Source organism: Choristoneura fumiferana, chromosome 17 (genome assembly GCF_025370935.1).
Source record: "Choristoneura fumiferana chromosome 17, NRCan_CFum_1, whole genome shotgun sequence".
Classification (NCBI taxonomy): domain Eukaryota; kingdom Metazoa; phylum Arthropoda; class Insecta; order Lepidoptera; family Tortricidae; genus Choristoneura; species Choristoneura fumiferana.
In genome coordinates, this window is record NC_133488.1 from 19,752,522 (window position 1) to 19,770,524 (window position 18,003).

At 40.5% G+C, this 18,003-nt stretch overlaps 1 protein-coding gene across 1 annotated transcript in view; it reads left to right on the forward strand.

The window, feature by feature from the left end:
• The window catches only part of LOC141437071 (ATP-dependent RNA helicase DDX42), a 56,568-nt gene that overhangs the window by 35,073 nt on the left and 3,492 nt on the right, over positions 1–18,003 (forward strand). The window contains exons 5-14 of the mRNA XM_074100284.1: positions 4,886–5,042; positions 5,980–6,119; positions 7,397–7,496; positions 7,967–8,098; positions 8,797–8,971; positions 10,020–10,116; positions 10,897–11,047; positions 13,012–13,205; positions 14,793–14,902; positions 15,405–15,528. Coding sequence (XP_073956385.1) covers positions 4,886–5,042; positions 5,980–6,119; positions 7,397–7,496; positions 7,967–8,098; positions 8,797–8,971; positions 10,020–10,116; positions 10,897–11,047; positions 13,012–13,205; positions 14,793–14,902; positions 15,405–15,528 — 1,380 coding nt within the window. The remainder of the gene's footprint in view (positions 1–4,885; positions 5,043–5,979; positions 6,120–7,396; positions 7,497–7,966; positions 8,099–8,796; positions 8,972–10,019; positions 10,117–10,896; positions 11,048–13,011; positions 13,206–14,792; positions 14,903–15,404; positions 15,529–18,003) is intronic.

The following is an 18,003-nucleotide window of genomic DNA, read 5'->3' on the forward strand; positions in this document are numbered from 1 at the left end:
AAACGAAGTTAATTTCTCCAAGACACTAGTTAGCCTAACTCTTACTGTGTAAAAGATAGTTAAAAATTAAGTTAATTAATTATTAGCTGTAAAACCAGGATTTTGACGATCGAGCGACGGCATCCACACTGCGGCAGACAATAGACATTATTTTTCAAAGACTTAATTTCTTTAGGCCCTAAGTTTAGGGGATTGCAGTTTTTCTCACTACTTCTCAATCTTAATTAGGTATATGATATAGGAATTATAAATGACAAAGTAGAACAGCCATCTCAACTACTTTTTTTTTTTTTTACTGCTGCTAAGAACTACGCTAAGTATACAAGATCTATTTTGGATGCTGCCTCTACTTTATGTGAGGTAGGTAAGGGTAATTGTGAGACGTTGTAAAATAGTCTCCCTATTATTAAAATGTTTATAATTATCTTTGTTTTATTCTTTCATGCTCAAAATATCGTTTACGTGATTTGCATACTTCTATTTCGTGATATATTCGCACTGACGCCACAACACATAGCGGAGCTGTCTAAACATTTAAAAAATATCGGAACACGCATTTACGTAATGCACAATAAATATATAATCATGTTCAGATATTTTTCAGCACCTAGACAGCTTTCACGCTTATGGTGGTGACTGTACAGTAACTACTACATAATATATTTTTGTACCTATAGGTGAACTGAAATATTTACTTTGCTCATCCGCGACCTTTATAATAATATCTTTATATCTTTTACTATTTCTAACATCTATGGTGAACGTTTGTGTTGCTCTAAAGATGAGATCTGGTCGAATTCGAAACGCATCAGTGTAGTGTGGTGGTGGTGATAGATGTGTTTGTATGATTTGTGCGTATTCCGACAGTGTGCAGGTGGAGGAACTGTATGAACACACATTTCATGCATAAACGTAGCTATTATAAAGTCACGGGTGAGCGAAGCAATTGATTCAGTTCATTGATATTATGAACCTCCGCAAAGTATAGGATTGCCGTTGGGGCCGAAAAGTACTCGAGTGGAGACCGCGGATCGGCAAGCGCAGCGTAGGACGTCCACCAACGAGATGGACGGATGATTTGGTAAAAGCCGTGGGGTCCACGGTGGGGGCCGCTGCCAACCGAAGCAACTGGAGGTTATGATTGGAGCCCTCTGTCCAACAGTGATCGTCCTACTGCTGAGATGATCATGATGATGATGATGATTGTCATAACGTCTTCTCACTAAATTGACCACTTCTCACTGTGACCAGAGACCAATTCGAACAATGAACCACTTTCTAAATTGTCAATTTCTTATAATGACAGTGTACCAAGTTTACAATTTCTTTAGACCAATGTCATGTCATTGATCGGTTGACATTGGTTACATACTCTGAGAATATAAATCCTATTTCAGGTTCATCTCTATCTGTTCATAATTTTATTCCGCATATTGCTAAATTTTACATTTCAGAATACTTTTGCGTTATACTGATAGGCTGCATGACCTATTGCTTCTTAGACCACCTGTGTTTTAGTTTTTTTAGACTAAATGATACTATTCCATACATCTGGTTTTCAGTAGGAAAATCAGTACATATAGGTATTCATGCTCCTACTAGTAGGAGAATTAGTATAATATTGTGTTCGTGCTCCTACCAGTAGGAGACTGTAGTAGGAGCACGACTTTGCATCTGTTTCGAGCAATCCAAGCTATACCAGATAGAGGGCGCTCGTGCCTAAAATACCATGCGCCACATTACAAAATCGAAGATTACACAAGAAAGTGTTTTTTTTTTGTGGAATGTCTTATTTTGGGCATCTGGTATAGTGGGAATTTTAATGAATAAGTAATGTAGTATTTTGAAAAATGTGATATTTTAGGCACGAGCGAGGGAAAATCGCTGCGTGGCTATAGCTACCGTCCTGCACAAAGGGAAAAATCCCTCCCGACCCGTGGTCCAACTGCTATCTGGTTGCACCACGGGAACCTAAACTTACCCAGGATGGTTCAATTCTCAGACTACTTTTTTTTCTGCAACTTATTGCTGCGACCCGTGGTACAACTGAAGGGCTATTGTCCAACGGGCATATGAACAATTGCTATGTTGAACCATTTGCACCATGGGGATGTAAAATTACCTTGGGTCATGTGTATCAGAATAGGTACTATCATTACTGCATTTTTATAAAATTAAAAGTCTCATGAAACCCAACAACTATGTAGTTTATTCTGAATACAGTGAAACCAACAGTCCGAACCCCGATTCCACAGAGTTCAAGTGGTAGTTCAACTAGTTAAACTAATTGGACCCACCCAGTAGGACCATGGATAAACATACTTTCCAGAATTGGACTACTGATTTTGCTTCTCCGTGGTGCAACCGGTTGACGATGAGTAAACTTGCTTCCCCGTGGTGCAACCAGTTGGACATAGTAGTTGGACCACGGGTCGGGAGGAAAAAAAAGTTCATAAGATTAGTTCCTAAACCGCAATCGGTTCGCATCAAGAAGGAATTTTGCTCATACGCGTGTAGGGTGAGCACTGAAAGACTCCGGTCGTCGTCAAGCAGCTAATCATCAATTGAGTAAATAGGTAAGTATCTCTTGTAAGTATAAATATATTCAGATGTAATCTCGGTATTTCTTGCAATTTGTGGGAATTCTTGAACGAATTTCTACCACTTGGTTGAAATACTGGGCATACCGTTCAAAACGAGATCCGATTTGCTTTGGAGTCAGAATGTTCTTTATTTATCGTAGAAACATGTAGATGCCTACATGTAGCCTGTATTCTCATTATTCATACTAAATACAAATAAATATATAGGAAGTAAAGTTCTGAATTTACCGTCGAAAACTCCAAAACAAATTCCTTCGGATCTAACAAAAAATGTACTTGGAATGATTCAAGCGTAATCTAATCGCTAATATAACGCAAGCGTAATACTTGCAACATTTTTATAGTATTAACTTGCATCCCGCAGCAACACGCTTGAACGCATTCAGGTCTTCCTCGAGCAGCTAGCACAATAAAGCTCTACACCTGGAAATTCACAACTATATCTAAGAATTTTTATTATCTGGCACACCCACGACACAAAACGACAATTGAAAACATGGAGACTGTACTAGCTCCCCAGAGGTCCTCGCTTACTACCGTACGATGCCCACCAGCACCGTCGTAAAGCGTTAGGTCTGCCCTTTTAAGGACACAGCAGTACCTGTCTTGAAAAATTACACGGAAATTCTAAAGCTTATAAGGAAAAAGACCCTCTAGATATATATAAACAACCAGACCACGATAATGATGATGGTGATGATGATGATAGTATTATCCACGTATAAATAAAGATTCAAAATATGAAACGTCGTTTCCAGCAGGATTCTACATACCGATAGCTTCAACGAGGCTGTTTCCTTTCCAGCCTACTATGTACCACTACACATGAACTGTTTTACGCATCAGGGTAGTTGACACACTTATACAGCATTACGGCCTTCCGTTCTTCAGCTTTCCAAAATGACCATTTCTGTACCTCGGTATACATACAATACAAAGAATTATCGCAACCTTCAACTCAAAAGATAACTGCAATCAAGACTGGTAGGTAGAATAAAACACGGAAAGATTTCGTCTCCAATATTCGAAGAAATAGGAGTAACACTCGCATGTAATGCATGATTATCAAAGTATGTATGTCACAAGAGCATCATATGTGGTTACCAACTTGAGCACAATATCATACTCGACAATCTCCAAGTCCAAAGCCAAAAATCACATAAGATTAGATTCCTGGGACTCTAACACGATTCATCTAATTCTATATCGTCGCATATGAAACACTCATATTATCTAGATATTTGAACATTTTAAGGGCAAAAGTACAGTTGATACAAATATTCGTGACCCGAAAAAAAATATATGAATATTTTGTAGTAGCTTACGCCGAAAGCCTTCCGAAAGCCTAGAAAAGTGATGCAATAATTTTTCACTAGTTGGCGCTGTCTATTTGCATGTGTGCGTGAGCTCCTAGTGTCCGTATAAGGCTGTACCTGACACCTAAATTTGAGCCCTGAAATCTCAGAATTGGCACACTATTTCCGTTCGACTGTAGTCTCAAAAAATCGGCAATTCTAAATTGTTTTCGCAAATAATAAACTCAACTATTAGTATTCTACGGATATTCTAAAAATTACAAAAAAACATCACGAAAATTCGACAGTCTGATTTTTAACGCCATCTGACGAGACTTTTACCATGAGCTAACGTGAGCAGCCGCCTTAAGTTTTATGAATAAGGGGTTAGTTTCGGTATAAGGGAGAGAGTAATTTGTCTGAGGCTCCCTGTGAGGCTGACATAGTCACATTAAGTATTAAGTAGGTGTACTAAAGCCTTGTTAAAACATAAGATAAAAAAAAAATTCAAAAATGACTAAGATCTGAAGATAAACAAAAAAATACAGTGGATCTTAAATATTCTATCACACTATAACTAGTTCAGTTGTCCCGCATTTCATAGGTACTCGGATGATATTACTCGTATTATTTGTTTTTATTAAAAATGCGTTTGTATTATTATTTTTTATTCTACTGGATGGCAAACGGGCAAGTGGATCTCCTGGTGGTAAGAGATCACCACCGCCCATAAACATCTGCAACAACAGCAATATTGCAGATGCGTTGCCAACCTAGAGGACTAAGACGGGATACCTCAAGTGCCAGTAATTTCACCGGCTGTATAACGAAACGGAACGGTATAACGAAATCTTATATTTTTTTAAAAAGGAAATATTTTTATTGGACGTAGGTAAGTTATCTAATCAGGTCGGGTTCACCGGTCATCTGTTATAGTCTAGGGACTGATTGCAAGATTAAGAATTAAAAAAAAAACGTGGTGTGCAGGTGACGGGCCCGGAGCCGCCGCGGCCGGTGAGCAGCTTCGCGCACTTCGGCTTCGACGAGCAGCTGATGAAGGCGATCCAACGGTCTCAGTACACGCAGCCCACGCCCGTGCAGGCCGCCGGCGTGCCCGCCGCGCTCGCCGGACGAGACCTCATCGGTAACACACAATACACTTTTTAGGGCTCCGTACTTGAACTTCACTATAAGCCGTATAAATAGGCTCAGAGTTGCTAAACGAGCTATGGAGAGGGCTATGCTCGGGATTTCGCATTTTGTTTTCCAAGTTTAGGTATATCAATAAAAACTTTTCATTTCATTTTCATTTCATTTTATACCTTAGGCTGCTATTTACTCTTAAACTACTAATAATATTTCTCAAGAAAACTTAACCGTTATAGTTTTCCTTGTAAGCTTGATATACTTACTACCATCCTGTATTTTTTTTATTTTCGCTTGATTTTAATGAAAATTTGCATTTTAAAGTTGAATATTTTGCAAACTAATCACTGAATCGAAAAATCGTTTTAGCAACCCCTTAATGGTTTTAAGAGACCTATCCAACGATACCTCACACTACAAGATTGGATGAGAAAAAAAAAACACCCCCACGTTACGTCTATGGGAGGTACTCTAAAAAAAATTTTAGATTTCTAGCACTGATAGTCCCTGAGCAAAGCCGCGGACGGACAGACAGACAGAGAGACAGACAGACAGACAGACATGGCGAAACTATAAGGTTTCCGTTTTTGCCATTTTGGCTACGGAACCCTAAAAAAGAACTAGGCTTACTTACATAGCCAAGCCGTTTAGCTCGTTGAAGTGACAATGGTCAGGCCATCTTCTTGAGGTATCCCATCTTAGGCCTTTAGGTTGGCAACGCATCTGCAATCCCCCTGGTGTTGCGAGTGTCTATGGGCAGTGGTGATCTCTTACCATCAGAAGACCCACTTGCTCGTTTGCCATCCAGTCGAATAAAAAAAAAAAAAAAACCATCTACACGCAGATTTCATCTTGACCACTTAATGGGACACTCTGTATGTATAAAAAAAAATCCTCTTTCGGGCAGTTAGGTAACGATTGCTTTTTTTTTCTAGGTATCGCCCGAACGGGTTCGGGTAAAACGGCGGCATTCCTGTGGCCTCTGTTGGTGCACATTATGGACCAAAAGGAGTTGGCGCCCGACGACGGGCCTATAGGCCTCATCCTGGCGCCCACTAGGGAGTTAGCGCAACAGGTAATACATTATAGGTTGATTTATTCCATTCTGTTCACAAGAGCTGGCACGAATGAATTGAATGAGTGAATGATTATTATAAATGCGGAAAAAAAAACGATGTCTGTTTGCCTGTTACCTATTCACGCTTCAAACACTGAACCGAATTAGACGGAAAATGGTATGGAGATAGTTAGAGATCCTGGGAATGATATAGGATAGATTATATCCCGGATTGCATACTTCTTGCGTAACTTCTATAAACGGATTCTTGGAAGAAATTTTTTAACAAAAAAGTAAAACCGACTCCAAAAAAATAAAAATAACAAAAAATGGAACCGACTAGGTACGTACTAGCTCGAAGTCGGTGCCTCAGCACGAGCCAGCAGGAGTGGGACAATAGTCGTCTACCTCTTTTACGTACTATCGGTTTCAATCCCTCCTGCTGAGTCGTGCTGAGTCACCGACTTCGAGCTAGTACGTACCTAGAAAAATAGTTTCAAGGGTTTTTTATTCGGTTCCATTTTTTTGTATTTATTTTTATTTTTTTGGAGTCGGTTTTACTTTTTGTTAAGAAAAATCTTTATTTCTCACTTTTTAGTGATTCGTAGCCAAAGTACATCTCACAACGATTCCATTAAGCCCAAACACGACTTATTTGCTTTGTTTTATAACAGAGTTCCGTTGCCTACCTTCTGGCTTCAGCATCAGATCAGTTCGAAAGAATCATTAACTTAAAGCTTCTTTTTAGTCGCTTATCTAGATCTAGGTATATTAATCATGATCGTTTATAGACGAGCGAGCATTACTTAGCTTTGATGAGTTCCATTGGTCATCACGGTCTTCTTCATCAGGTCCAGGTTACCAAATGATACTTTCTGAATGTAAATGCTCATCTTAATGCTAAAAATGCCAAAATCGCCATAGGTGTGCCTATAAAATTTGAGGTTTGCCCTCGATTTCCCTAGGATCCTATCATCAGATCTTGACTTGGTGACAATGGGACCACCACAGAAGAATACCCTTTCGATTAAAAAAAATATTTTGAGAATCGGTCCACAATTGACTGAGTAATCGGTGAACACACATAAAAAAAAATACAAACATTGGAACATAGAACCTCCTCCTTTTTTGAAGTCGGTTAAAAACTAAGCCGCGAGCAAAAGCTAGTAGTAATTCCAAGAAACATCTGTAATAAGAAAAGCACTTCATTTTAGCCTTGGAAATCTGATTAATTATCAATTGACTGTGAATTAGATTTTTACTTGTTTGAAATACATAACATGTTTTGTTCCTAGATTTATATGGAGGCAAAGAAATTCGGCAAAGTGTATAACATTAGGTGCGTCTGCTGCTACGGAGGAGGCTCCAAATGGGAACAAACCAAAGCGTTGGAAGGTAAAACAAGCTTCTGGTATAATTTGCTCAAACTGGTATGAAATATTGCCATTATACCAGAAACGAGTGTTATACAAAGTGTTATTCTTGATTTCCTGATTTCCTAACTCGATAGATGGCCAAGTTCATTAATAGAAACTACCTTGTAATTAACTTTAAAGATTAAAGTTAAAGATCAAATTGGAAAATTACCAAACTTGACGAGTGACATTGCGTCACACGTAAGAGACTTCAAAAAAACATTTTTTTAACCTTTTTTTGCTAAATACATACATATGAATCAAAAACACTTTAGTTATTTACCACGTATAAATAATTATCGTAATAATAATTTTTGATTTAATTTTAAACAATAAGAATGTTCCTTTAAAGTTAACGAAAATCAAAAATGACTAAATTAAACGAATGATTAAACAACTCATCCAGACTTGCTTACTTGTGTCTCCTGTAATGTACTATTTTGTCACCAGGTGGAGGTGCAGAAATCATAGTAGGTACCCCGGGGCGGGTCATCGACCTTATAAAGTGCAAAGCTACCAACCTGAAGCGCGTCACGTACCTCGTGTTGGACGAGGCTGACCGCATGTTCGACATGGGTTTCGGTCAGTATATTTTATAGCTACTATTTAGATCTGGCAGTCGCAATTCCCACTGGAATTCCAAAAAATTGCATCGTATCATGGTCATTTACGTTGTATGACGAATACGCATGAAAAACACATTTCTTGCACATCTCTGGTGGAAATGCAGCCTTAAAGGTCAGGAAATATAATGGTCAGATTAGACTAAGTTGGTGGAGGTGCGGGGATAGGAGCGAGCGTAATTTGGATTTGATTTTCACCCATTTCTTATCGTGATATTGACACGAAACTTGGCAATTATGCGTCGTTATAGTGCCATATAACGTCAGAGTAGGTATATGTCTAATATCTCTGTCTAATAGACAATTCAAAATTGTCCTTATTTTCCTGCTTTTTAAGAAATCAAAAAAATATTGCCTCAATTCTGTTTGTCAAATAATGAAGATTTTTAAAAATATATTATAAACTAGCCGTTACCAGCGACTCCGTCCGTGTAGAAATCGGTTATCGCTATCCCACGAACTATGCAATTTTCCGGGATTAAAATTATGTCCTTCCCCGGGACTCAAACTATCTGTATACCGTATTTCATTTAAATAGGTTCAGCCGTTTAGATGTGATGAAGCAACAAGCAAACAGACTTACAAACTTTCGCATTAATAATATTAGTGGGATGAAATATTACCTATAGGTGTTGTAGTTTTAAAATACGTGTACAGAGCCGCAGGTGCGTTCGATCTGCAACCACGTGCGGCCGGACCGGCAGGCGCTGCTGTTCTCGGCGACGTTCCCGCGGCGCGTGGAGCGGCTCGCGCGCGACGCGCTGAGGGACCCCGTGCGCGTGCAGCACGGGGCCGCCGGGGAGGCCAGCGCGCTCGTCACGCAGCGCGCGCTGTGAGTACACTCAGACTACTGACACAGTGTTGCCACCTTAGATATTGTTTTTATCCTGACGCTAACCTAAATTAAATAGAGAGAAAATAAAGAAAGAATACATTTATTCACATTCACAAAGACACACAAATACAACAAAATCAAAACAATAAACAGCAAACACAAATGAAACAAAAAAGAAATACACAAAATGAAAATACACGATTTTGTGTATCCCCGCAAAAGTGGGACGGCCGCTGACTCAACAACAACCTCTTCCAAACATTCTTGCATGCATAATTACAGCCTGGCTTCTATGTCATCTGCAGTAATATTTTTTCTCGCAATCGTACATTTTATTCGAAAACTTTTACCCTAAATAATTCTCTACCCTACAAAATACCCTCAACGCGTAAAAATACTCTAAAATTAGGGTAAAATACTCTAGTGTGGGCACAACAGACAAACAGATTGAAACGTGAGTGACAGTAATAAGGCACTTGTCCCACCGCCGACGATGAGCGAGAAGCGAGTAGAGCAAGTAACTAGAAACGAGTGGGCGAGCAGCGAGAAGCGAGTGTAGTTTTGTCGCTCGCTGTAAGCGAGTGTTCGCGTGCGACGGGCGATTACTCGCTCCACTCGACTCGCTCGTACGGGGCGGCCGCCAAGCTGACATCGCTGAGCGAGTATCTATAGCTCAGCGAGTTTTATAGCTCCTGTCGCTGCGACAAAAGATGTAAGAGCGAGTTCTCGCCGACAGTGTGAACTGCCAGCGATCAACTATTAATATATGTGTCTCTTTTACTCACACAGGATCTTATATCTTTTGTTCGTTTCTTGAGCGAGATAATAGTCTATAGCCAATCGTTTCCTCGCTGGCGGTGAGACAACTGCCTAAAGCTCCGTTTGAACGTTTCGGGTACGGAACCCGGAAAACTGGCCAAAGAAGACCAGGACTCAATAGTGCCACCGTATTATAAAAGCCTCCAAAACACCATAGTTTTTGTCATTTATGTGTTTCCTTTGTTATGTAATTTAAACAAATTTATGTAATTTTATTTGTTCACAGATTATTCCATAAACCGGAAGAGAAATGGTCGTGGCTTCTAAATAATCTAGTCGAATTCCTATCTGCGGGCAGCATTTTAATATTCGTCACCAAAAAGGTAAATAACGTTAATAATTTAAAATATTGGGGAACGGTCGGTCGGTATACGCAGTGCCACCAGAGTTGAGGTCACGCATACAAGAACATGTCGTGTAATGACAGCAGACTTTTGTGAATTACTGATTCATTTCATTCATTTTCTTTTTGCGCAATCAGTTATTTTTGTAGTTGTATGTGTAATCATTCGCTTTAACTCTGGTGGGTCTACCTATAATTTAACTGCAAGGTGACCCGGGGTTCTTGTAGCTGGGGGGATATTGTATCTGAACCGTCTGATGGCGTCCTTACGACACGCGTCATATATTGGCACAATCTCAAAGCAAAGAATAATTCGTGCGGCCAATTTGTGGGTCGATTCATCTAGAGGCATTAGCGTGACAGCATCGATTTTATTGCCGAGGGGGGGGATTGGGGGGGGGGGTAATATTTATGAATATTGCTTTTATTTATCCCGTTATGGCTGGTAAAATTATATGATAGAGTAAAAGGCTTGGTAAAAGCCATTACTGGGCTTGGACTAAAAACAGATTTTTTTACCACAAGCTTTAACTAGAGAATTCCTGTGACTCATCCCAATACCGACCGCGACCCGAATTTGGGAGGTTAAGGAGCTGTTTCACCATCCATTGATTACTGTTAACCGTCTATTCGAACAAAACAAATAGAGACGGCATCACATTTAACCGTCAGTTAACACTAATCAATGGATGGTGAAACAGCCCCTAAGAAACGCTGCTCTAGGCTTTAAACTCACCTGCCTTTTGCCTCCCTCCTCCAGCTGGAAGCTGAACAGGTGGCAGCTAACCTGGGCGTCCAGGAGTATGACGCGTTACTGCTGCACGGAGACATGGAGCAGGCTGACAGGAACCAGGTCATCACGGCGTTCAAAAGGCAGGAGGTCAACATACTGGTTGCCACTGACGTCGCAGGTGAGTGTCATCAGCACCAATCTGACACAAAAAAGCGAGGTGTAGAAGTAATGTTTTTCATTAACCAATAGAAACGCTTCATTTACCTATTCTCGCACAGCGCATCTATTTGCTGCGTTCCTATTGGTTCATGAAAGAGATAGAGGTGCGAGGAGGATGTGTTGGTGTGGTTATTTTATATTGATATGTATGCTGGTAGGCAGAACATTATAATAAAGCAGTCACTCAACCTTGGTTGGTGTATTATTACTAACGCATCTGTCGTGATGGCCATTTAATATAGCTGGTGAGGAGTTGGCTATAGGCCTCACGATTGTGTACCAAGTTGATAACAGATAGTCACATACCTGTTATCTCTTCTTTGTAGTATAGACTCCAGATCTACTTCCGTCCATCCATCCTCGGTCCTTGACTCTCTCTCGTTCTGCTTCGCGGCTTTATCATTTCCTCAATATGTGTTCTTAGTTGGTCGTCTCCTTCCTGTTAAAGTAAGATTAACCCGATGACACTGAGAATCCTCAGTGTCCCGGGCGCACTAAATCATCACAGTACAAGTAGGGAACTACCCTTAGGATCATTAGCCCGTCCATAGTATAAGTAGGGGATCACCCTTGGACACAACATATTAGCTCATTACAGTATAAGTAGGGGAATAGCCTTAAATTCATTAGCCCTGCATAGGATTGGTAGGTGGCTACCCTTTGATCATAGGCCCGTCCATAGTATTAAGTAGGGGATCACCCTTGGACACAACATATTAGCTCACTACAGTATAATTAGGGGGCTCTACCCTTTACCAGAGGACTACCGTCTCACCACATTTGATGTAATGCAACTCGCACATCTTGCGAGGTAAAACTACTCACTATATTCTCATTCATCACCGCGTACACGTAAAGCGGTCCAACATTAACTGGTCGTTTTTGTCCACCCCCTGAGAGCCAATAATGATGCAGCTACGGGGTAGCTGATCTGACTACCCCGAAGGCGCCGTAGTTAAACGGTACGACCAGGCCCTACTCGGGAATTATCCCTTACAGTCGCGACTGTTTCCTGGACTCTCTAAGCGTCCAGGCCATTTGGATCCCAGGCGTTACCGCCCAGGCCTCGGTTCTTCATGCGGCCTTACGACGCGACATGCTAACCTACCCAGATAACATTAATACTTACATCGTCTGAGACAATCTCCTCTGATATCGTACATGGCAATCAAGTAACATACATACGTACACATATTACGAACTAAACAGCAGTTATTACATCATGTGGAAATACTTAGCTTATATATTCTTGGAGCACCCGACACGCACACAATTCAGACATTAGAAGCCTTTGCAATTCGCGCCAATACTATCTCAAAAAGACAAATGTCATGCTCACCCTTGCCAGCTACCGCTGGTGTTGCCAGTGGTAAATATATATCGTTACGTTTCATTTCGCGCTTGTCGCGACAGCATCCCTGTCCCATACTCTGACATGGCGCAGCCGGTAGGATACGAACGCTCCCAAAGGGAATGTAATTTCGAATCAGAGGAATATGTTTGTCATGAACCAATATACACACACACACACACAAACATCACGCCTGTATTCCCAAATGGGGTAGGCAGAGCACACGAAACGTTATTGCTTCGGAGTCACTTTTAGCAATTTTAGGATGAACCAATATAAACCAATATAAACTCTTTATTTACCTCGCTCAGCACAGCTCTAGTGGAAACAGCTCGGCGGACCGAGGATAGGTAAACTAAGGGCTTCTATTGGTTCATGACAAACACATTCCTCGCATCACATCCTCGCACATCTCTGGTAGAAGCACACCCTAAACGTATATCTAGTCGCATAATTTTCGAAATAACGTAATGTTTGTCAGATTTTTTTTCAAATCAATGTCAAACGGATCTCACGGTACTTTGCGTGTCAAGAAACCTTCATTGATAATATTGCTATGATTTGTGACGCAGCTCGCGGCTTGGACATCCCGCACATCCGCACCGTGATAAACTACACGGTGGCGCGCGATATAGACACGCACACGCACCGCGTGGGGCGCACGGGGCGCGCCGGGGTGCGCGGCGACGCCTACACGCTGCTGCAGAGGGACCGCGACCGGGACTTCGCGGGACACCTGCTCAGGAACCTGGAGCAGGCTCAACAGGTGACACACGCAGCCACACCATGCTCAGTACACGGTGGGGCGACATAGACACATGATCACTGCGTTGGGCGCTTACACCTGCAGAGGGATCGGGACTTCGCGGGACTGCTCAGGAACCTGGAGCAGACTCAACAGGCGACACACTCGAGCTGAAGACGATTTGTTCTTGATTCGTCATATTCCCAATTGGTCATATTCCCATTTCGACATTTTCCTAACTGGTCTCATAACTCGTCATATTCTTGATTCGTCGTATTCTTAATTGGTCATATTCCTAATTCGTCATTTTTCTGTCTTATAACTCGTCATATTCTAAATTGATCAGATTCCTATCTGGTCATATTCCTGGTTCGTCATATTCCTAATTGGTCATTTTCCTGATACGACACTTTTTTAACTAGTCATATTCCTAACTGAGCATTGTATTTTATTCAATTATCTGGGGAGTTTCTGATCATTTACCACAAAGGATTTCTATAATAAGTTTGAGCAGGCAAATGTACATGGTATACGGACTTAGAAATTTGACGAATCAGGAATAATTATGATGAATGAGTTAGGAATATGATCAGTTAGGTAAGTGTTGGATTAGGAATAAGACCAATTAGAAATATGACGAATCAGGAACAAATCCTGAAGACATTTTGGGACCAGAGGCCTTATTGTCTAACGTACTCGGAATCACAATCATTTTAAACGGTATAAGACGAGATTAGAAAGAGATAGTGAATGTGAACGTCAGACTAAAACTGACTATGTTGTTTCAACGTCGATGTTTGATGACAAGTTAATCCTCGCTTGCACAAATCACAAATGAAGGGTGTGTTTAACAGCAATGCGGGTTATGTTAGTTAAGGCTTGGTTAGGATGTATCATTTATGATTGGTTTTTTGGAGTCTTTTTGTATTTTTCATTTCAACTCCAAATTTGTTACTTTTACGGGTATCGGGGGGTGCTGCTTAAGTAGCATAGTAGAAATAAGCAACCTGAGATATTATGTATGTATAGGTAAAATTCGTGTCTAGATTCCTGTCCAGCAGTGGTGTAGGGGTTATAGCACGTAGCACGGATTGCTGAGGACCTGGGTTCGTGTCCCAGTGCTGGTCTCTTTTTCTGGTTTTTCTGTGCATCCATGTCTCAGTTTGTATTTTCGATGTATCATTTGTTTTTATCAGCAGCTTGCTCATTCAATCGTAAGATTATTTAAGAACGAAAAGAAAAAATCGGTTGTGCCGAAACAAAAAAACTATAATATGGACGGTTCTTTACAATAGCTATTTGTGTCACAAGGGAGCAAAATGGTTTATTTACGTCGAGGGCGTACATTGAATCCAGAATGTAGCGAAGGATTCTACGATAGAATCCTGAGCACAAAACAAATTCTAAATATTATTAAAGAACAACCAGCATAGAAAATGGCGTGGCTTTACAATTATCAACTTCAAAAAATGGCATTTGCTATAAAATACTTAGAAAAGCCTTGAACAGAAAAGTTGCACTTTGCTCCCTCTCGTCAGGGAGGAAAAGTTACTTTTCTGAAGGAGAGGTGTGAAAAATTAATTCTTTGACCCCTGGATGTATTTACAGGAGGTACCCGACGAGCTGATGCAGCTCGCGATGCAGTCGTCATGGTTCAGAAAGTCGCGCTTCAAGAAAGGCAAAGGCAAGAACCTTAACATAGGGGGATGCGGACTCGGGTAAGTGGGGGCAAAAATGGCGTCCACGAAATAATATTCTATTGTTGGTTTCAAATCTTGAAAGTTAACCTTTTCGCCGCCACGACAAATACAAAAGACATCACCCATACGCCAGGCTTCTATATTACAATGAATAAAATTGAACCTTAATACAATCCAAACGAAGGTTGCTTTTGCATTGAAGTAATGGACGTATACATATATAGGTCGTTGGCGTGGAACCTGGCGTCGAAAAGGTTAAATTTGATCAACTTTCTTGACTTGATACTGTGATGACAATACAATAATCTGGTAGTGTAATTTAGGACTAGAAACGTCTCCGAATGAAGGAACTCTTCAATGGTTAATAGAATCGACTTAAAACTTGGTTACTACTATTAGAATGTAGTGTTGACAATACAAGTACAATCAACGGAATGTACAGTCAGTTTAAAACGTATATTAAGAATTAATTTTTTAAAAAGTTATTTAGTGGGTGCTGTAGTGTTACATCGTGTTGCAGCTACAAGGAGCGGCCGGGGCTGCCGGCGCACACGGAGGAGCCCGCGACGGCGGACCGGCCCGCCGGGCCAGCCACCGACCGCCTCTCTTCCCTCAAGCAGGCTTTCCGCTCTCAGTACAACCAGGTCAGTATACTGACTCTAGCGCCATCTAGTCACTGAAAAGATGAACTGGAGCATGAACAGCTAGCGCTAGTGACGTCATACACGTTCTATTATTATTTTTTTATTTTTTTTATTCGATTGAATGGCAAACGAGCAAGTGGGTCTCCTGATGGTAAGAGATCACCACCGCCCATAGACAACTGCAACACCAGGGTATTGCAGATGCGTTGCCAACCTAGAGGCCTAAGATGGAATACCTCAAGTGCCAGTTATTTCACCGGCTGTCTTACTCTCCACGCCGAAACACAACAGTACAAGCACTGCTGCTTCACGGCAGGATTAGCGAGCAAGATGGTGGTAGCAATCCGGGCGGACCTTGCACAAGGTCCTACCACCTGCAAAACACAACAATTCAATTTCTACATATACAAACAAGAGATAGATACATGTTATTTTTAATAGCTTTACAGATTTAGTGAATAATGTTTCTCCATTGTATTTTGTCGGATAGGCTCATATTTATAGGTAGAGTCATTCACGATGACGCGTGCCGTGGTTCTTATTACAATGTCATTAACAAGGAGCGGAATTCTCATAGCAAAAATGAAATGTCACGAGGGATTGACCATTGTGTTTTATCGACTATTCCAGTTATCGATTTTTCGCATGTTACCGACTTTTAACATTATTCTGTAGCATTTGACCTCTATGATGAGCCACTTGCATTTCTTTATTAATGTAAATTACGTCCCGTCACATTTGACATTCGATGTCGCTTGAGTTTTCATAAGTATTATTTTATTATTACAAAATGGTTAATCATAAAAGAAAAACGATTAACAAATGGATAAAGTAATATCCTTCTCTTAATTTTAAATTATTCTCTTACTTCTCTTAGTTTAAATGGTGATAATGTAGAGAAAATAATGACAATTCTTTGTTACTACAGACAAGATGAAAAAAATAGAATAGTAAATTAGTACAGATATAGATTTCGATTCTGTTATTTTGAATGAAGGTTAGTCTATCGTCAGTTACACTGTTTAACATTTCCGTTTCGGTTTTATGTTTAAATTGTAACAAACACACAGGTCTATTTTTTTTGGTAGCCTATAGTGCCACTGCAGGACAAAGGTCTCCCTCATTACAGGTCTAATTTTATTACCTAAAACATATCGTGCTAACTGACAATTAAACATCGACAGTCGATAAAACACAATGGTCAATCCCTCTTGACATTTGATTTTTGCTATGAAAATTCCGTTCCTTGGTCATTAATGTCTAATTTTGACTAAATCACCGTATTCGTGGACCTTGCTTGCTTCCTCAATTAGCTTCAGTAAACTTTAGTAAGCTAACTAGTTGAGAAAGCAATATAAAAGCGAACTTTTTCGACAAAATACGATGGTAAAATATTTTTTCATCATTGAAGCTCTGAAAGTAGGTTGCATTTAACTTGAAATCCGTGTTGTAAATTCGATTTACACCTTTAGGGATGTAGACCTTTAGGAAGTAAATTTAAAAATCGAATGGTGCTCCTTTGTATTCACGAACTGGTAAATAAGGAGATCGTAATGCGTAATACCTCCAAACCTCCATGCTGGCATAATGCTGCTGGCCAGTGCTGGCTGAATGTGCCAAAGCAAAATAGCGCGAGGCCATAAAAAAACACAAGAAGGTTTGGCGCGATAAATTTTCTTCCGCTCTGTTACAAGTTGCGTATATATTTATAACGGTCGGTAATCGCATTTGTGATGAAAAGTAGTGTTCAACTCGAGTGTAAATGATCAATTACAACCCTTGGTTATCAATCTACTATTTACTACATCTGTACGTCTATGTATGTCATTGTATGTCGTTTATGTATGTTTGGTGACATTACAATAATATGTTAGTGAAATGAGGGCTATCGTTTTTTGTCTCACTAGATGGCGCACTGTTGCGCGAGGTTTTTAAGTATGGCTTTCAAAGTCTTTTATTACGGGCGTGAAAACAAAGTTTAGATTAAAATCATATTTAATACACCTTAAAGCCGTACCATAAAAATATCGAGCATGCCACAGTGTTGCATAGTCCCCGTTTTGTTCGGACAAAGGTTTCCCAAAGACAAAACTGTCTCAAAACACAGACATTAATTGCCCCGGAACGCATATTTGCCATAATTAATTTCAGGTATTGCAAAGTATTCACAAAATTATTCTAATTATAAATAAACCCGCGTTGCTCACCCAAAAACTATGAGATTTGACATTTCGGAGACCTCACACTACACTAGCGCCTCTAGTGGTGAATTCATACGCGATAGCCCTCATTCTAACGGCCTACGGTAGTTGGCGTGTGTCCATGGAGCGGGTGCAGGTGAAGTCCGCGCTGCTCTTACTATTTTTCAATAGGCGTCCCGCTCTGTGCAAACCGCGTCAGCTAGCGTAGACCCTCATGGTCCGGCCAGGATCGTCTCCGCAGGACGGAACTCTTCAACGGTTAATGGCATCGACT